This window comes from Venturia canescens, chromosome 7 (genome assembly GCF_019457755.1).
Source record: "Venturia canescens isolate UGA chromosome 7, ASM1945775v1, whole genome shotgun sequence".
Taxonomy (NCBI): domain Eukaryota; kingdom Metazoa; phylum Arthropoda; class Insecta; order Hymenoptera; family Ichneumonidae; genus Venturia; species Venturia canescens.
Window position 1 is genome coordinate 8,326,294 of NC_057427.1, and position 21,731 is coordinate 8,348,024.

At 42.3% G+C, this 21,731-nt stretch overlaps 1 protein-coding gene and 1 long non-coding RNA gene across 2 annotated transcripts; one reads left to right on the forward strand and one right to left on the reverse strand.

The window, feature by feature from the left end:
* Window positions 1-1,249: 1,249 nt before the first annotated feature.
* On the reverse strand, window positions 1,250-12,752 carry LOC122413173 (EF-hand calcium-binding domain-containing protein 10-like). The gene is made up of 5 exons (XM_043423346.1): window positions 12,748-12,752; window positions 11,621-11,717; window positions 4,453-4,649; window positions 3,238-3,402; window positions 1,250-1,392 (listed from the first exon to the last, which is right to left on the reverse strand). The coding sequence occupies exons 1-5, from the start codon at window positions 12,750-12,752 to the stop codon at window positions 1,347-1,349; spliced, it is 510 nt and encodes a 169-aa protein (XP_043279281.1). The 3' UTR covers window positions 1,250-1,346.
* Window positions 12,753-14,621: 1,869 nt separating this feature from the next.
* On the forward strand, window positions 14,622-21,602 carry LOC122412909 (uncharacterized). Its single transcript, XR_006261450.1, has 2 exons — window positions 14,622-20,158; window positions 21,372-21,602. It is a non-coding gene; the product is annotated as an uncharacterized lncRNA (long non-coding RNA).
* Window positions 21,603-21,731: the final 129 nt, after the last annotated feature.

The window sequence follows — 21,731 nt, forward strand, 5'->3', positions numbered from 1 at the left end:
GCGCTACATGCCCGTTAAATCCACTCACGGGCAATGACACACAACACACTGCGTTCACGTACGTGTCCGCTCGAATTTCGCACACACCTAACCAGCGTTATATCCCTTTCGAGAGGACCGCGCTCGAATGTGCGTTCGCTCGTTATACGAAGCACATGACCGCATACAAATATATGGGTCGTTCCAACTCGATTCGTAGGTGCGCCGTTTATTCTTCGGCGATCGAAGACCGAATGTTCAGGACGAAAAAAAAAGTGAACAAAAGTGATTTAATCAGAAACGAACGGTATGAAATCGATTTTCCACTCACCTTCAACGAAATTCCAAAGCTTAACAAGTTTACGTTACAATCGACAGTGACCGACACGAATTGAGAAACGCGAGAGAACGAATTTGAGACGATGTTTGTCGTCGCCGAGTCCGTCATTACGAGCGTTGTAAAATTCCCGGAATATATTCCCTCCCCCCTTCCGCAGTTACGTCCCAACGAGGATGAATCAGTTCAGTTTCAAATGGTAATTGAGACGGAAACAAATGTGCAGTGCAAATGTGTAGTGAAACTCAACGGCTCGCTAATTGCGCGGATATAAAAAACGTTTGAAAAGCGCAATCACATTTCGGACAACGCATTCGCGTAATAAATATTCGGATAAATAATCGCGGTGAAAGTAGATTTTTCAAATGGTCTACTTAATTCTCATAATCGTTCGGTTTACTTTTGAAATCTCGATCGTTTCTAAACGCTACTTTTGCACATGCACACCCGCGATAAATATGTAAATATATTTATATATTTAGCACGAATACAGTGCGAAACGAAAGACGGAACAAAGTTTGAAAAAAGGTTAAAACAAAACAGATCTGCGGTTGCCGGAGACGTGGGCCGATTCGCAGTGAACCGTGACTGAAATGAGCGAACGAACGAGTGCATACCGAATCGACTGTAACGCGTATACACTCGTACGTGTACGGTCGCAGTGCTTTATATAATATACAGAGAGAATTATCGAGAGCGCTCGGTGTGGTCAACGCACGAGTATTTTTCGAAGAAGAGAGATATAAAGAGGGAAGGAAGAGGGAAAAGGGGAGAATAGCAAATGCGATCAGATCCGTATCCAGTTTCCCTCGTATCGAATCTCCGGAGCCAGGACACTTCGATAACTTGATATTTGCACCAATCAACGTCCCTCTCCGTTCAGTTAACCCGAAGCCGTCGTCAAACACAATTCCCGAATCGTTTCACCCCCCGTATTTTCAAAATTTCGATTTATTTACAAATTCAAACTCATATTTTGTATCGAATTGTCGACAATGCGACGTACGAAATGGTTGTTTTCACGTCAACTTCACTTTTCGATCATTCCACGAAGCATCTTCACCAGGCAGGCCCTTCTGCAACAATTGAAACGATAAAAATGAAAAAAAAAACGAGTCAAAAATATCGAACGAATTCTGAAACTAAGAATTTTTCAGAATAATCACGAAAATATTGCAGCTTCGTTCGTAGAACAACGCACACGCACACGCACCCACACATGGGACGATATATTAAGATTCGTCTGTTAATTTCGAGGCACATTACTGCCATCTATAATCGTGCACGCCTCTCATCCTCCCTGATGGGACCCACTTGACCCAAAGATGCCTGACGTCATTGTCGTCGTCTCGTTTCGAACGAGCAGACCAAGAAGTTTCATCAAAAAGACACGTCCTCGGGACGAGACGAAAGAATGAGGGAGGGAGGGAGGGGAGGAGAAAAGCCGAGCACTATTTAGCAGTGCGTCGTAAATGTTGTATATATATTTAGATTCATTTGTGCACACGTACACGCTCGCGTAAGGACATGTAGAAAAGATAAAAAGAAGAATTGAGCGGGATGCGAGCGCGAGCCAATTGAACTAAATTACCGAGCACGCGTCTCGTCGGACGCGCACACTTCAGAAAATCATCGAGTCAATAAAATACAGAGAGACCCACCGTGATTATTCTCCAGCGAGAGGCATCCGAGCGAGTACCAAACACGAATCGTAACAGCGACGTTTGACCATTAAAAATTCATTTTCCCGGACTATAATTATTCTGTTATGGATCGTTTAATGCGCCGATGAATAAGAGCTCAATTCGTAGAATTATAAGCATTTCTGCCGATTGAAAAAATTTACTCGGCAGCGCAGCTCGAAAAAATGTCGTTCGAGCGAAAAAAAACAAAAGCTGACGATAATGGATGTTTCTAGGCTTCAATAAACTCGGTCTCAATTCGTCGATTATTTTTTCACGTTTAGATAAAAAAATTTGTGGAATTTTCTACATCAGGGGTGAAAAGATTCGCGTGAGAATCCTAATGAATTTCTTTGTTTTCTCGTGTGAATTTCAAGCTGCTTCGTTCGTGGTGGTCAGTCGAGTTTGAAATTGAATGGAAATATCCCAGGATTATTTTCCACGTGACGGCGTCGCACCTCGATTCCTTCCCGTTATCAGAACTGTCTTAGTCTTTGCGTCGAATCAGTTTTGGAAGAGTAAGGATCCGGCATATTTTCGCGTTCCTAATTATTGAACTTTTCGTGATTGAACTAATTTCACGTCGATCGATCGAAACATTTGAAATCTGTAACTGCCGAAATTTCGAGGCGAACTGAACGTCGATATATCGCTCTGGAAAGAAGCTCCCACGACTGCGCTGCCCTCTCTAGTAATTCGTGCGAACTGACAGGCATGCTGAATTTTACCGCGCATCGTGATCGACCTCGGAAATGATCACCGAGACGGAATGATTCAATCAATTACGAACACGCGTTTTTCACCAAGTGCATTGCGATTTAATCTCGAATCGCGGAATAAAAAAACACGAGATATGCAGAAGTGGGGCAGATTTTCCCAGGATGAGACAGCCTGATAAAACGGTCTCGTTCTTCTTGCGCGAACACGGGGTTACGTTACGCCAACACAACGGGCAACGGTAGCGAGAAATCACGCATTCAAAGTAATCGCATCTACGAAGTGACTCGAGTGGAAACGAGCGGAAAATTTATACAAGCCCCCCGCATTTTCTCACATTAAATTATTATAATTGACCGAATAACGTGAGGCACGTTGTTTTCAACGGTGCGGAGCACTTTTCAACGCAATTTTCACGAATATCGAGTTCTAATTATTATTTTCCTTGAGAATTCATATGATCCAAATCACTTCGCAAATGGCGTTATTTCGTTAAATATTCTAAACCAAAAATGAACTCACGCTTCGTCGACGAAAGTTTGCTTATCAACGCGTCCGTGTTTATTCCGAGTCGGTTCGTGGTTGAAGTCGCAGATACCCAAAGTTATCATGCCAATTTTGTATCCATTAAGAGAAATATGGCCGGAAGAGGTTGGGTCTAGACTCTGGAAAAGGCTTTCGACGTGTCTTTTCGAAAGAGTAAAAAAAAAATACGTAACAAAAACACATGTACCTATTAATATTAGATTACAAGACCTCCGGGAGCAACGGAAGTGGGAGATGAGGAGAAAAAATGGGAAGTAGAGAAGGGGGCGGGGGTGGGGAAAGGGGGGAAGAGGTAAAAATTGCGAAGAAACGACGACGCGGTTGGGACTGAAGTGAAATGACCGTCGGCCCAAGTATCAAATTATTGGCCGTTGGGGCAAAGAGACGAGCCGCAAATTTTTCTCCCTCTCTTTCTCTTCCTTCTCATTTTTCGTCCCGCTCTCGCTCTTCTCTTATTCCCCCCCCTCGCCGCGCTCCCCCGTTCTTTTCATCCTGGCAGTTTGGATCTCGCGAAACTCTGCGTCTGGTTTTTTTCTTTTCGCACTCACGGTATAATCTCCGAACCAATTCCGTTTGTCACGAGACGGGGCGGTAACCGTTGTGAATTTCGAGAGACAACGACACACAGAGTTTCCTTTACTCACCGCAAAATTGACGTCTACTTGCCAATGTTGCACACTTCTCTCTCCATCTCCTACGAATGAGCCCGAGACAACGCGAAGGGAGACGGAGAGAGGGTAAAACGCGGGAAAGGGGGAAGATGGAGCTCGGACGACGCGGTTAAAATACCGGAGAAACGCGAAACTTCGAAATAAACTTATTTCATCATAATTCTATGTACCTCGTGCCACACAACCACTTTTATAAACGGAAAACATTGGAGAGGGAGAAAGATTTGTTTATTTTTTCCGCGTTAGTCGACCGAGGCTGGCTCGCGAAGACACTCGTAATTTTCTCGACGAACCGTTCGACCAAATCTTTCGTTTTCGTCCATAAACTATTTTCACGTTTCTCTAACCACCGAGATTTTTTTCGACAAAATAGTGTCCAAACTCCATGGATTCGAATCACGATTTTTCTCGCGAACTGTACCAACCGTAATGACATTTTTACGCGGTAAGTCTTCTTTGGCATAAAAAATGTGTGCACTAAATCGAAAATAAATTACGGTTTGATAATGATTTAAAATACCGTTTATCGAAGAGCAATGGCGGCTCGATCAGTCCCGATCTGAACAGTAAGCATTTGTCCAGAAGATCGTGAAGATAATCGATCGGATCGTCAGGCTCGTCGACCAGTAAATGGCCGATCAGGAAATGGAAAAGATCGAGAATCTTTTTATCGGTGAGAAAATTACGGGCACGGATCTCTGCGCTCGTCGGCCTTTGCTGCATAAAGACCGTAAAAAATACTGCGGATATTTTTTCTCCGGTGTAATTCGAACTGGTGTCATTAAATAATGAATCATTCTTACCGTGACAAATAAAAAATTACTTTCTTTAAGCGGAGGAGGGGGGAGGGAAATTCTTGAACGAAATATTTCCGACAAATTAACAGCCTAGGGAGTGTACTACAGTATTTTGGAAGACAGAAGTGAGCAGAGTAAAACGTGCAACGTGTAATTTCTATGCATTCTCGTAAGAAATGCAGCAAACATTTATTTATTTTTTTTTTACTTCGAAAGAGTAGCATTTTGTCTGGTATTTTTGAGGATCGTATGAATAGAGCGTGAACGCGAGCCAAAACCGTGCAGACCCGCGAGCAACGAAGAAATTTGAAAAGGAGGAAAGGCTCAAAAAGAGAGAAAAACAAAAGGACGAAAGAATGGACGGCCTCTGGCACTTTGCGGGGGTTGCAGTCACGAACGAGCTCAGTCATCACTGAAGGATACTACGCGCTGGTGAAAATAACGTCTAAACGCGCCCCCCCCCCTCCGCCCTCCTCCGTGTTTTTTTGGGATGCTTTCGAAATTGAGCTGATTCATCGAAATCCATCGTCGAAAAATGATGGAACGTTATGGGATTCTCGATGTAAACCACGAGCATAAATAAAAAAAATGGCGGTCTTATCTCTCGATTTTTTGTTGACAAAATCGACTCGACGGTCGTAAACAATCGAATAATCGACAGATCGCATTGTTGCACGATGGACAAAAAGATTGACATTTTTTTCTAGAATCCGAAGGAGGAACTTTGGAATCATCTAACGAGCTGTGGCGTCCGAGTAAAATGAAAAATCGATTTTTCCGAAGCAATATAAAAATGACTGAAACACCGATCGATTCTGCGTGGAACAACCTTTAAGTGTGCACGGCAATAGAGGGATCATCTTTCCTCTCCTGTGGGCTTTGCAACGCTCGTTTGTGGTTTGTGCCGTCGTAGCGCTGCTGTTGCTCGCGCAAACGACAGAAAGAGGGCGCTCTTCTCTCCTTTTCTCTCTGCCTCAGTGTTCTTTGAGTTTACTTTTTCTCTTTCGTTTCTGCGGATATATATAATCGAAGGCCCTCCGGCTACGAGACCGTGGAGAGGTTGCGGACCGGAATTTATTTATCGACTGCATTCTTTCGGGCGTGAGAGGTCCTCCCGCCTCAACTTCTGTTAAAAAAGAATTCTTGTGTGTTTCGCTGGCGAGCTCGGGACGTCGTTTTGTTTCTGCAAATTTCACTTTCTTTTCCGTATTTTCAACAATAAAGAAGGATCGTAAAATTCCTGAAAAAGCCAACTGCCTGGCTCGTTCTGTGTCGGAGTAAAATAAAAAAAAATAAATGCCTCAAAATGCACATCGCGCTTCATTGTTTTCACTCTGAAGACGAAAATTAGTCTTTCCGCACAGAAGCGTCGCTTTTATGCCGAGTGAAATTGCGAAACTCGAATGTATCCGTGGACAAGACGTGCATGCAAATTTTAATGGCAGTTTGTTTCGTTTCAAACTTGCACAAAATCTTCCACTCTGATTTCAAGGTCCGATTTGTGAGGTTAAGTTTCTTCCTCTGCGATAATATTCAAGGTTTTTCCTCTTTATCGTAACTAAGTACCAAGACAGTAACAACGATGATTGAAATAATGATAAAACGTTATCACGAGGCGTCGATCATAGTAGAGGATTTATCTTACGTGCTCATAAATCGTAGAGTACACCCAACGTGAAATCATGAAATAGCTATAAGAAATCGATTCCCCGTAAGCCTCCTATCGGAGAAAATAGGAGAAAGAACAGGGAGGAGAAGATCGAAGGTAAAAAAAAATTGAATGACGCTACAGAAATATGTGCAAGGTCTGAAGATCATTTGGAGAGTAACATGCGATTTTATGTGTACGTATGTATAAACGATCGTGACTTCAGTACCGCTGCGTTGTCTCGGCGAACGGTACTCGAGAACGGTCGGTGGCAGAGTGGCGGCGCTGCGATCGCCGTGAAAGATATGGCGTTTCTGCAAAAACTATTCCGCCAAATTGATTATACACCTCAATGTTCGTACTTAAATATATAAAAATTGAAGTACACGCATTATCGCGCATTTCTCGACCCCGAGTACGAGCGAGAAACGTGAGAAAATAATTAATACAAATGGATTCGTCAATCGTTTGGGGAAACATTGGGAAATTAGCGCTGAAAAACACGAGAAGGATCCGTGATTAACCTAAAAAACGCGCGAACGCCCGAGGGCAGGAAGACACTTGGAGTTCTGCTCGCATCGTCCATGTCGACGACAAAAAATATAAATGGACAAGCCATTTGTAGTGTTGCGTCGAAGATTAGAATCGTGAGAGTCATTTCACCCATAAAAAGTTTAAATTTAAGGGCGTTTGAGAAAGAGAGAAGGGTCCTGGTCTGCTCAACGAAGCAAGGCGAAGAGTCGAGGGTCGTTGCGCAGCAGGGTACAACGGGTGCACATAAAGCACGCTACGTACCCCGCATAAATACGCGTATGCATGCACGAAGTGTACGTTGAGGAAGAGAGAGCGAGGGAAGATAAGAGGGAGGGAGGAACGGAGCCACGTGTCATCCACGCGAGGGGAACGCTCCGACCGCCGCCCCCGTTTGTACTCGCTCTACTAGCAAGCCCACCATCAAAGGAGTCGGATATGACGCGCCAATAAGTTCCCGGGGCAAAACCGTGGGAAATTCATGGCAAAGCGGCTTCTTTCACATGCACGTACGTATAATTACGCGGGGCACATAATTTTTGTATGTGTGGAAGCTCGGTCCGGAATGGAACTCTGGTGTACGACATAACCAAAAAAAGCAATCACGAAAAACGTAAACATACCCGAGTCGAAACACGATTCGAGAGAGCTGCGACAGAATAGCCAGAAATCCACTTTTGGCAATGGAGCCTTGAGAATTCATAACCTACCGATCGTGCAAGATCAAGAGCTCCGGGATCATATTGTATTTTTGTTTCTCCCTGGCCCACGTGGCTCACAGCCACTCGTTTCGTCAACACGAGACTGGTGCGTCAACTCAACTTCTCCTACGTGCGTCACTCTAAACCCTTTACGTATTTCACTTCATAGCCCAACAGCCTCGAATATACTTCCTGAGAACGAAAAAACACGTGTTGCGCTCTCACCCCGTGTGATTTTTCGAAGTCTCACGATCAGCGCGAATCGCCGAATCCGGTCGACGCGGAACTCGGAAGAAAAGCGATCATTTGTCAAACGTCGTCGTCGTCACACCGATTCGAGCGCCCCCGCAAGCCGCGCGAAGCCGAACGTTTTAATGAATCTCCAAGGCAACTTGACAGTTGAGGGTCATCGCGTGCAATTTCAGTTAAAACGAAACTTCGTAACATTAAAAAGTTTATTCAAAAAACGAAAATTTTGTACTGAATTTACAAACAAACTTCTCTAACCCCATGTCTCATCCAAGAAATCATCGTTCAATAATTCGATGAAAGAAAATAAACTGACTTGTTATTGCTTACGTTGGTCTATCGAAGATTAACTCATTTACCCGTCACCCCCTTCGCTCTTCGGCGACCCTTACATTTGTTTTTCTCCTCCTCGTGCTAACCGTGCCTGTGGGAAACTCGGTAGTTTCACACACACGACTCGATCAACAATAAACAGAGAGTTTTCCCCCACCGCGGAGCTCTCACTCCAATGGCCCGGCAACCTACTTACGAGCGTAACAGTGCCATCTAACGTCTGTAAGTGTAAACTACCATCAAACGCTCACACGCGTCTCCCTGAGAAAGCCAAAAAGTTAGGTTACACACAGAGAGAATTATATACTTCACGCGACGTTCCGACTAACGCAATGACGAAAAAATCAAGTACCCAAGCTTTTTATACACGATGAAAAAAAGGAACCAGAGAGCAGGGGAAAAGCTCACTGGCAGCTGAGAAGAAAAATACGATTCGAGTTGACGGAGTTGTGATACTGTTGACGTTTTTTCGACTGTGTATAAATATTCCGAGAAATAAGGACGCGAACAAAAGCTGCCATCCATCGCAATGGGGATTTTACTAGTTCGAAACGAGTCATTCGAATCGAATTTATTTCATTTTCACTTGTGATTGACTGTAAGTGTGAAACTGATGAGATTACCTCGTGAATTTCGTCAGGAAATTCGTTTGAGGTTACGTCGCTCGAGTCTTCGTTACTAACTCGCGAAAAAATGCTCGATTCCTCGGATACTGATTCCGAGTAGTTCGCGTTAGGCACGCTCATATTGCAGGTGTCAGAGTCGTTCGGTTCTTGGTTAGGAAACGATGAAAAATCTGGAATATTAGTGACAGCGGAAAAATGACAGTCGGATAAATTGAGTTGAGATGAAAAAAAAAAACAACTGAATTTTGACGAGAAAAATAAGCTCGAAAAGTGATCAATATGTTTGAGCGTATTTTTGAGATTTGCGAGTTTTCGGCTCTCGGAATTTTTCTCAAGTCCCCGAGAGCATTGAAGCCATAAAAAAAATAAATTTTTCGTCGACTCGAATAATGGAAGTGCGCTCATATAACGCGATTTATAAATCGGGAAAAATTCGCGGATGCAGTAAGCTTGAAATTAAAATGATTGCATTCCGAGCGCGGCAAGTCGTAAAGTGAGATGAAATAAAAGAAATCTTTTTCTCGTCGAAGAAACTCGAACTCAAAGGTTGAGCGAGAGCTTGTGTGCGTGTGTTTGTGTCAGTGAAAAGCAATGATGAGAGAAGTGCGCTCAGTTTGAAGCACTGAACCGGTCGGTTGAGCTCTTAAACGTTTTAAACTCCCTAGGGTCATTCGTCCGCGCTTGTATGAGGAAGACGATTCTTTGCGAAAAGAAATAAACTCGGTTGAGGCGAAAGGGCTCCGGCAAGGCTTTTCCGAGAAACTCGAATGCTCCTCAACGCCGCTTTGCTCCATGAGGCCAATCCTTTCGCTATCCTTATAGGGTCACATCAGCTCACTTGATGTTCTTAATGCATTCTCCACTCCCGCGGGTGATCGTGAAGCCATTTTTGTCTACCGTACACCCTGCAAAATGAGCGATCGCGATCCGAATCAGATTTCAAATGATAAATTAACGAGTCAAAGCAAAATTATTCCTCCTTTTGATATCTTCGTGTGGATTATCATTTTTTTCAGTCTTTAAATTTCGAATAATCAGTCCAGCTCCTATAAACATCACTCATTAGGAAAAAATGGAACTTTATAGTCATAAATTTGATAAAAATAGCTCGAATTGAAAATATCTTTCGTTTATTCGTCAAATAATGTTTTTTCCTCCCCAAACAAATCTCGATCTCCGAGCTTCGCCGAATCTCGAGACACGAAACGGTTCACAGTTGAAAAACTATTGTAACAGTTGTTTAAGGTAGTAAGATGAAGAGGATGGAGATTGTCCCCGAAGAAATGAAGGATTATTCGAGTTGGGATTCTTCGTGTTTATCTTTTTTAGTCTTCCAGGCTGGTTTCTCGTACGTCGGGAATATCGAGAATGGATCGAAGCATTTTGAGACGATAAATCAGGCGAGCAGAGAAAGAGCAGCACGTGCGATTCGCGACGACGACGCACCGCGCAGTGATCGTTTTTCTTTCGTTCCTTTTCCTCTCTTCTTGCCCCTTTTTTCTTTCTCTTCTTCTTCGTTTCGTTCTCCCTCCACTAGTTTCTTTGTCTCTCAACTGAATCGTGTTTGGAGGCCTCGCGTCGAAGGTCCCGAACAGCACACTAACGTATTACAGTATAAAATTGTACATAAGAACGGCCCCAGGGGCGATTTCGCGGTGACTCACGAGAACGTCGAGTGTCCAAGGGAGAACGCCGCCCGGGGTGGGGAAATATTAATATTAATGTCGATGCTGAGCTTGACAAAGAGCAAGAGCAAGAAAGAAAACAAAAAGGAGGGGAGGAGGAGAGCGGGAGATTCGGCCCGAGGGCGGCAAAAGCTGAAACATCGATGGCCAGTAGTTTCGCATTGAAAAACGATGACGAAGAGAGAAGAATTGTGCGAGGATAAAAAACGAAGGATCGATTCTTCGAATAATTCATATTCCTCCTCCGTTAAATTTCAAACGATCCTCGTTTCGAACGAGCGCATTAGAATAAATTGACAAAGAATACGGGAAATGGGAGAATTTTTAGCGGGTTTGTATAAATTTGTTGTTCGATGGTTAGGAAAGCGGAGACTCGAGGTCAAAAAACCAGCAAGCTGAAGCTCTATTTTGAGGAAACATCTCAGGAGCGCTTCCATTTTGGTTTTTAGCGTTGCCTAATTCCCCGACCCTTTCACCACTCTTATCGTCGGATTTTCACTCGGACCGATATGTTTTGAGTGCTTCGCGCCGTCGTTCGCGCTCGGGTGGCCCAACCGGCCGGGTCATTAAGTCCCCGAGGTCCTCGGAGAGTGTGCGCAGTTGAAAAAAGGAGGAAAAGGAGGATCGAGAGTTTGAGAATCCTCGTAATTTATATTTCGACCCTAATCCCAACTTCGAATCACCACGAACCTCACATTTTCTCAATTTTCCATGTCCCCGTTCAACCCCCAACAAACCGAATCATTGAAAACCAAAAAAAATTTAAAAAATATTGAATCCAGATAAAAACAAAGATTCCACTTCCAAATTCAAGTTGTCCAATAACCGCGAAGCTTCTCATTAAGAGACGAAAAGACTGCGCGAGGATGAGGATAAAGGAGTCGATCCGGAGGAAAGGGAGAGCGGTATGAGCGTCGTTGAAGGAGCGAACTTCAGTTCCATACCGTTACAGTCCTCGCGGGCTCTGTCTCTCGTTTTCTTTCGGGCCGGCTCTTTATTTTTTATTTTTCCTCGTGGTCGTCGAGCAGTCAGGGTCATTATCTTTATCAATCTCTTGGACGGGCAAGGGAGCGAAAGGAGGGGGGGGGGGGGGGGGGGAGTCTTGAAGAACCGCTCACCAGGAGCGGCTCCCTCGTTCGTGACCATCTTTGGTTGCTCAGCAGGACGGGTTTACGGAAGAGCTGCCGAGAAGAAGCATCAGCAGTAAAAGAGAGACTGGATCAGAGACGCGCGTACACGGGGCTCTTCCCTCTTTCCTCGTAGTACGCGTGTGTGTGTCATCCAGTGGTCTCTGCGTCTACATAAACGCAAGTTCATTTATACACGTGGATGTTCAGAGCCTTTCGTACGTTTATAAAACTCGGTGTATATGCACAGCCGAGCATTGGAGTGCACAGAGGACTTTCGTAGTGAAATAGATCGATGGAAGCACCGTTTAAGGTGATGGATCAGTCGGTAATCACACCTCGAATTTTTGAAATTGAAACTCTTTGACATCGTTCGTCCGATTAAAATAATAAAAATGTCATCGTACGCAGCACGATCGCAAAAATCCGATGACATTTTTATTTTTTCGATCAGACGAACGATGTGGAAAAATTTCCTTATCAAAATTTGCAGCTATCTCTCTCGCACTCACGGTTGTGATTACCGACTGATCCATCATCTTAAGGAGGGTGGACAGCGACGATACAATGTTGCCATGCTAAACCATGTTAATGACGTGAAAAATTTTTAAATGATAAGAATTTTATAAAATTTGGTGAACATATTCTTTAGTACCAAATTTCACAGATATTTATTAAGATTTTTCTTCTGTACTGTTATCGAGTAATTGATCACTGAAGTTCGCGTGTACGAGCATAGCGTTTCCATATATTAGGTATACATTCCGGGCATAAGAAATCTGCTTCAATGCGTAATTACTCGATAACTAAGGAGAAGAAAATTTTGAAAAAATTGTGTTTTCGCAATTGATGTTTAAGAACATTATCACCAAATTTGATAAATTTCTAATTATTTAGACTTTTGTACCATACTTCGTTAAGGAGGGTCGATCGCGCGAGCTTACAATGCTGCCGTGATAAATTATGTTAAAAATGTGAAGAATTTCAAAATAATAAGAATTTGGTTAAATTTGGCAAATGTATACTTTAAAAATATATAAGACAATATACATTTTTTTGGATTTTTCTACCACACAGCTCTCGTGCATGAGCACTTGGATTTAAGGTAACTCCTGTACCGCATGCTAGTCAAATGAGTGCTAAATTTTCAAAACGCTTTTGGACCAAGTTCAACGTACCGATTAAACTTATTGTTAGTAGATATGTATTCAAACATATTTTATTAACGTGAAAAAATATTGGAAACGATAGTTTTGCAAAACTATCAACTGGCAGATGCAAATTTCCATGACGACTCATTTTCACAGCTATTTTTCAAAGAATCATCTCTATTTTTTAACCGATTTTATTGCACCAAGTATCATTTTGTTCCTCAACTGATCCTCTGCGAATTCGCCACGTAGATTTTACTTTGAACTCATTCCTTCAGGAATTATGAATGAAAAAGTTTTTTCACTCAATGAACAATTAGCTGCAACGGTGAAACGATCGAGTTAAAAAAACAACTACACGGTGGATTCGTAGAGGACCGGTTGACGAACAAAATGAGACTTGTTGCAATAAAATCGATGAAAAAACGCAGATAATTCTTTGAAAAATTCCAGCGAAAATGTGTCAGCGTGGAAATTTGCGTTTATCAGTTGATGCTTTTGCAAAACTAGCGTTTTTAATATCTTTACATGTTAATATTTATATAACATGTATAATGTTATATAATTATAATTATATAATTTATAATAATTAGCATGCAGTACAGGAGTACCTTAACGCTCAATTATTCGATAACCACGTGGTAAAAAAATTTGAAAAAACTTGTATTTGTAAACTTGATGCCGAAGAATGTTATCACGAAATTTGTTCGAATTCTCATTATTTTGATTCCGTGATCCACCCTCCTTAAGGGGGCCCTGCTTTAGAGGAAGTGAAAAATTGATTTTGGCAATGCTTTTGGGACGGACGGAAATAACTCACGATAGCGAATTTTTCGGTATGGTTTCAAGGATATTTCGAGAGTACGGAAACACTGTTTTCGTGTGAGAAATACTAATTTGCGGGTGGTTCGTACGCAGAGTCCGATCGTCGAAGTTTCTCGCTGCGCACAATGCGGAGGTCGTAATTAACGTGTACAATAAAAATTCCAAATTTTTTCCCCTTTCATGCATTTTCCTTCCGTACGAACCTACGAAAACCGGAAAAAATTGCGAAATTTTATATTTACAGCGCGTTGAAGCGATATTCTTCTTTGGAAACGTTTTTTTTTTAAACTCGCTAAAAATATAAGATTTCCCCTTTTTTCCGGGTTTTTATAGGTTCGCCATGAGTTTTTTCCATCCACCCTAAAAACGTTCCCGAAACCAATCGATCTTTTTGACTCTTTAAAGCAGAACCCCCTTAAATCGTTGCTTGTGGGCTTTCGAATTCCCTCGGGAAAAATTAGCCGATTAAATTAAAGAATTTTGATAAATTCATTTCAAACGTGGTTGCGGAGGAAATATAGAGAATTTTTTTTTAACGAAAAAAGCCTCGTGTGTCGTGCTGCTTCGTTTTGTTTTCACGTTTTTTCCCCCAGCTCTGCGTCTCCGTCTCGGAAAGCCCCTTGCGTTGGAAGCTCGACTGGTCTCTCGGTCATATCGTTAATATACGTAAATATACATACAGATATGAACTCGGGATCAGCGCCGAGGCTCGTTCTGTTATTCCAATGTGAAAGACTCGTTCTCTCGCACGCTTATCGCTCGTCAGCTCAACGTACGACAAGAAAAATATCCTCGTTTCCGTGGCTTTTTCTACGCTTTATCTATTAGAGGCTAAGAACACTCGCTGCTTTATATTTCACGCGTCTTCCAGATCTGTCAACCTTTGAACCCTGGATATTACGAGAGACTAAAATCTTCGAGCATATTGTCACGATACGGGACTTTTCGTCTCGATTTTTTTCAATTTATTCCGAGTCCCCATAGTCTTCTCTGGTTTCTAAATTTTAATTCTTTTTTTACTTCTGATCACATCTTTGAATTCTTTATTTTGTTCAATTTTTCATGAGTTTTGCGCTCGGTTCAATTTCCTTTGTGGATTATCGTTGTTCGGGATTGTTATTTTGTTTTAACGATTTTTCGAATAAATCATCATTTCCGATGGATAAAATGTTTTTCGTTTTTTTCTCTTTCGCAATCGAACGATCGGCGCTGTCCTTGCTGACAGAACAGTCCATGGCCGCACCTTTACTCGAGAGCACTCGAGATCTCATGCTGAAAGATCGTTTTGTGTGGAAAATTCAGTGCAGCACGTGCAGCAATGAAACTGCGTTTTTTAAGGGGCGACGGAGGCGATACCGAGCGTTTTCGGTTGTCGTGACTCGATCGCATTTTTCTTCCGATTTCGGCTTATTTCATGGTACGAATAATGAGGAATTGATAAAAAAAAAACGGCCGTGGCTCTCGATTATTTCGCTACGGATTTGCCGCAGCTATACGCCTGCGCGTGTGTGTTCTGCTTCGTCGATACGCATTCCTCGAGTATCCTTGGTTGGGAGGAAGTAAAAGGGTTAAAAAGGGCTCGACGATCGGGGCCGATTCAAGATGGAGAGGGCCGCCTCGAGGCCGTCCGTCCAGCGTTTTTCGTCGCCTTTTTATGCTCGCTACACACACACACACGCGCGCCCGCGAGCCTCTTTCACCTTTCGCACTTTCCGCCTCCGGATAAATCGCCACGCACGCGATAATATTTACAGAAATCTTCAAACGAGTGTATCGATACCTACCGAATGTGTCCGTGCGTGCGCGGCGTGCTTCGCGATGGTGAATCCAGTAAATATCACGAGATGTTTTGAAGCACTGTGCAGGGGAACGACTGCGATTGTTTGGCGATGAAAAATTCACTGGCGAGCCGTCAAAATGTTGCCCGAGTCTCGACTTCACTCTCAAATCGGAACGACTGCGATTGTTTGGCGATGAAAAATTCACTGGCGAGCCGTCAAAATGTTGCCCGAGTCTCGACTTCACTCTCAAATACGCGAATTTTGTTTCGTATTGCAAGGATTCAACAATAAAATTGTGCTCGAATGAAAAATAAAGTTTTTTTTATGTTTAATATACTCGTAAAATACCAATAAAAACTGTACAGAGCTGTAAAAAATAACAAAGAAAAAACATTACTTTTTATCTGTTTTTAACTACAATTACACTCAGCCTCGACGAGTTCGTGACTGAGGAGAAAAAAAAATGGCTTTTATCGTTTGTGATTCGTCATCCGAGAATATATCCGAGGAGAGCGTGAAAAGGGTGTTAACAGTGTTAATTGCAAGGCGGCGAGATCTCTGTTGACGGTAGGCTCGCGAGCGCTAAAAGGAAAACCTCAGCACGGTGTAAATCGAAATACATTTTTCGTGCGGTCGATTCCAGGGGTGTAATAAAACTTATTAGCGCTCGGGGGTGGTTAAACGAAATAAAAAAAAGTAGAAGGCGTTGAAAATGAACAATAACGTATAACAGCAATAAAAAACGCACGAATTGAAAAAAACGTTTGAAAAATACAGAAGAATATTTAGATAAGACGAAAAATCGACGTGGTCAAAAAAATGTTCAATAAAATCACAAAACGAATAGCGAAGTTTGGTTAGACCAAAGGTAACACAATCTTCCTCCGGTGCGCGTTCGGTGGGCTATTTCTCGACCCTCGATGCTGCTGTAACACGAGACACGAGGGCAGTTAGCATACGCCCGACTAATTTGTGAAATTTAATCAACTGCTCGGTTCACGACGCGCTTGAGTGCACTCTGGCGGCTCACTTCGCAACTAAATTTCACCATTCGTTTCAGGAGGTTATGTGTGCCAACACGAATACGCCAATGTGTGTACGAACTCTGCGGGGGGTGCGTGCACGCGATTTCGAAAACTTTCGGCCGTTAGGTTTTCCAAAATCAACGAATCGAAAAACAGCACGTGCAACGGTTTCGGATTCCCCAAATGAAATCGATCGTTTTACTTTTGAATCTGAGGAAATTGCATATTCTTATTATTCCCAGACCACCAGAAAGAAGTGAATTTAACCGGGGATGAAAAAAAAAACAAAATAAAAAGTTGAAAGAAACTTACGAATTCGAAGCGCGTGCGAAAAGCCAAGTATAAATATGTTTGTACGTGGTCAACGCATATAACATACACATAGAATTTAAACGATTTAAATAATTCATCTCGTCGTCTCGTCGCGAGAGAGGATATACAAACGTAGCCATAGGGACTCGGGCGGTCAAGCAATCGCGCAGGAAATCTGCGTCACGGCAATTAGATGCTAATCTCAGTCGGTTGGTGGTGCGGAGAGCAAGAGAGAAATAGATAGAGAAACAAGTGACAAAAAGCACTGAAAAGAAGCGAAGACGCGAGATCCATCAGCATATATATAGAACAATTTAGAGTTGCGACTGCAAAGAGCGAAAAATGAGAAAGACTGAGAAAGTGCAGTGAACTAAACCCACGTAAATTTTCTCGCGTAATACGGAAATGACGCAACCGCTGATTATTTTGAAATATATATATATATATATATGTGGGACAAAATGTTTGTTGGTCGTCGAAGGACGAAACCACCTCGATAGAGCTGGAAAAATATTTTAGCCGACAAAATACGCGTGGCGATTTTTCGTAATAAAATAGAAAAACGGACGATCCCGTGAACATAGCTTTGTATTTTTTGTAATGAAAATCCGACTGAGGTGCAGCCGACATTTCTAGAGAATGAAATTCTATACGATAAATTTTGTCAGATACATAACCTCAATGACCTCTACGGAAATAGTAACCGACGTATTTGATATTTGTACTTGAATTCTCTCGACCCTAACCTCCTTTCTGTGTCTCTGGACCAAATGATAAATATATGAAATCCATAAAAAATGAATTCGAAGTAACGAAATAATTGCGATCTCTGTTCCTTCCTGTAAAACTGAGAATCCATAAACGTTTGTCGCCGATATAAAAAGCGAAAACGTCCGGTTTTTATCCATAGAACATACCAGTATGGAAGAATTCACTGCGCAAAGAAGTAGGCAGCGTTCGAGTATGTACGCATGTCACTCACGTATCGTGTGCTGTGGCACAAGGGAAACGTGACTATTCGATTTTTCTTGCACCGACGCCGCACGTGTCGCATATAGAAAATTGATGGCCGGTTGTGGACGGCACGAGTCACAACATCTGCTAGAATATATGAAAGTCCGATCTCCGAGAGTTGACGACACATTTTTTGTGCCGTTCTAACCTCCAATTATTATTTTATGAATGCAGAATAGCAATTTTGAGGAAAAAAGTTTAAGAGATAATACTTGCCGGTATGAAAATCAAATCTGGCAAAAAATTGGACTAAAAACAAAGAAATTGCCGTAAACAATGGTAAAAATTTGATAACCTAAAATATGTTATGCGCTCCAGCGCCATCGCCCGTCTCGAAACTGAACTTTTCAATACATCGCGGACATGAATCGTACGGGCAGAGGTTTAATGCAGTCTAAGCGATGTTCGATGCGAAGCCCTGCATAAATTTGATCCACGTCTTTCGGTTCGCATATAAACAATGCGGGGTCTTGGTATCTGCGTACAATGGATCTCTTGTCTTCGTTCCACTCAGACTTCTTTGTATGAGGGTGTCCCTACGACGCTTCACCTTCGCAATAAAAGAGAGCAAACGCGTATGAGGGAGGAGGCTCCCTTTTAACCCGCGAGAGTTGGCGCCCGAGCGCGATCGAGTTCGGTATATAACGCAACCGGGCGCGGCTATCCTTCCCATGCATTTGCTTTCTTTTTGGCCTTTTACATGGCGAACTCGAGGAAGGGCAACAATCGACGTTGTCCGCCTCCACCCTCCGGTATGTATATGCAGCCGCACCCACACACTCGAGCGACAAGAGAAAAGAGTACGACCGCAAGCGCTCTCGAGAGTTCGCCTCATCATCAACACTCGTAACTTATCTCATGTTTATTTTTATTCGTTTTCATCCGAATGTTAACCGCTTCAAGCAGTTTTCGAAAAAAAAAAAAAAAAAAAAACAACTGACAGAATTTCAACGGCTTTGCTCTTGAAACGTTTCTATTTTCTTTATTATCCAATTAGATTTTCAGTACAGTCAATGAGGCACGTACTTAAAATGGCGTTTTTAGCAATGAAATTTATTTTTATCGACAATTCCGTTGGCAACGTGACACCAGAAAAAACTCTTGATTCAATTTATGGGAATGTACGATGGGTTGGAAAAATTCGAAAAATTTTTGACGTTTGATACATTTTTTATGAATTACTGAACCAGAAGTACGTGAAGTAGCAACGATTTTTGACGGTTTCATACAAATATATTTGATGAATTTAGCCTGTTAGAAAGTCTTGGGGATACGAGACCGTCGAAGTATCATGCATAATGCAGTAAATTTCTCTCGGGATGACTCTGCAAAATTCGGTGGAATATTTTTTCCAACTCCTTTTCTTTTTTCATTCTCAGTCTCGTTCTCGAACGACCGAACGATCCGATTAAGCGTTTTTTTTTATAAATTTTTCTCAACGATTTAATGTCTAGTCGTGATGCCATGTGCTCGGATGCCGAGTCACAACTAACAAGTTTTGGGCACGTCCATAATTCCTACTGGGTAAACTCGAGACACACGCACGCGCAGTTTCTTCCCGAATTTCCTGGCTGTCACATTCACGAATGCGGGGTGTGTACAACTCGGGATTTAGATTTTCAAGTTTGAAAGATGACGATGCCGAACGGAGATAAAAACGAGAGATTGAGGCAACGAGAAAATGACGAGTGAAAAATAATGTGGAAACTACTCGGGAGAGTCGCAACCGTTGAATCACTCTTGTAACCATATTTTTCGTTCTACTTGTCCTACGCATTCGTTACGATTTGTTCAACATCCTTGACGCAGGACTTGGTAGGTATAACGAATGCAAATCGTGATGAGATTCGTTCGATAGAATGGTCGAACACTTTCAAACCTCTCGTCCAAGTTTCAAGCAAACTTTAAGAAAATTCGAGCGAATTGAAATTTGAGGTTATGATTTACGAAGAATGGAATGTTCCTCAATTCAATAACGTAGCAATACGAAGAGGATAAAATCTCAAACGATTAATCACAGTGCACACGATGATGAAGATGTCGAAATGTAGAAAGAGTGAGAAAAAGAGTCCATAACTTTCCGGGTAACACGGACGGAGACGCGTCAGAAGATCACGAACGAGAGAATACGAGCTTGAGCTTGTATTTTTTATTTCATTTTCTCGTCGGTTGTGTGGCGCGAGTATCGTATGCCCACGTGCATAAGAAAAGAAACGGGATTATTATACGCCCTTTGCGGTGTGTGTATATAATGTTTGAGATATGGCGAGATGCACGGAAGAACAGAAGGAGAGAGACAAAAACTGGGAAAGAAAGAGGGCGCGAGTGAGAGAGAGAGAAAGCCGGTTTATCAGCGGCGATCTCGACTCTCTCGACTCTTGGTCGTATACTCGCTCTCCGAGCAAAAGAGAATCTTCCAAAGTGAGTACCATGTATATTATATTTACACAAAGCGAGCATGACAAACGACAGAAAAGATAGAGAGGGAGAGAGAGAAAAAGAAAAGGAAGGAAGGAAAATGTTGACCCTTGAGGATCCAATTCTCTCGAGTGAATCAGGCTCTTAATCGTATCTTTTAATATTTTTTAAGGCTATCAAGGATAAGAGTACTAACGAGCCTCGAAGATTTTCACATGATTATTGTATTTTTCGATTCGATATTTGACCAAATTGTCAGGTAATGCTCGCACTTTATTTGAGGTTATACGAGTCAACGAAAAAATTGTCCCGTCAGTTCTAACTCCAATGTCCAGAGTTTCTCTTCGAAGAATTGTCTTTCTATCTCGGATACTTGGCCGAAAATTCAAAGAACGAACGGTTATTGAACAATGGACGTGGCTCTCGTGTCGAGATATCGAACTCGCGCACCTTTTTCGGGCTATCATAAGTGCAAATAAGATATATTCGTATACTCGGAGTGTGCACGCACGTAGAGAATAAATACAGAGACGGAAAAAGGACGGAACTAATATATTAAGGATGCGATAAGCGATAACGCAAGCGGTCGCGTTGATTTTTTGCTTTTTCCATGCTCGGCGTATCTCATTTCACGCGAAGGATACGTAACGACAACAAAGCCGAGTAATCATATATTTATGCGTTTATTTATGTTGCACGCACGCATCGGCGACACCGCATTTTTCTTTTCAAGGAGATAACGACACGGGGCGCTCGGTTTTTTCCTCGCGTTATATTTTTCTATCACATATTTTTCTTTCATCGATTCCCGTATGAAAGGTCTGAAGTGACTCGCACCCTCAAATCGGTGCAAACGTCGCAACGAATTAAGGGTTCCTATTAATAATTCGCGATATCCGAGAGAAAAGTCGACGGTTTTTCTCATTTATGAATTAGTTTTTCAGAGAAAAAAAAATATAAATAAAACCCATGTATAGAGAGCGCTTGTCAATTTTGACGATTGAATAACGGAGAAATTTATACTTGACACTAAGAATTAAGGGCAAGTCGCGAATGCGAATGGTGGAAGGAAATACGAACAGATTTCGATGACAATAAAAGTTGAAGTTGATGACGCGTTTTAACGGCAAGGAAGTTCTCACAAATCCATTAATCGAAGAACCGCACACAAAGTTGATGAAAAGTTTGCCTCCTTTGAGAATTAATTTCGTTGCAGATTTCAAACTTCCGGAGAACTCGGTCCCCGACTTGTCAAATATTCAACGAGGACTCCGACGATCGACGCTTCAGCCACTCTTTTTCTTTTCGTCATCGAATCTCGCGATAGCTTGCCAACTCCGATGGCGAAGCGGTGCATCGACGCCGTTGCGGAAATGGCTTCTTATCACTACAGCCCGAAATATCTGTTGGTGTTCTCAAAAAAATAAAGTTCACTTTACAGCCTTAATTATTCTGTCAACTTTTCCTTCGGCCGTTCCACACAACTCGTCACGCATCAACGTCACCTTAATTTCTGTAATTTGGATACTTCGATGAAGAATTTCTCGTTAAAAATCTTCCTGTGTTTGACGCAATT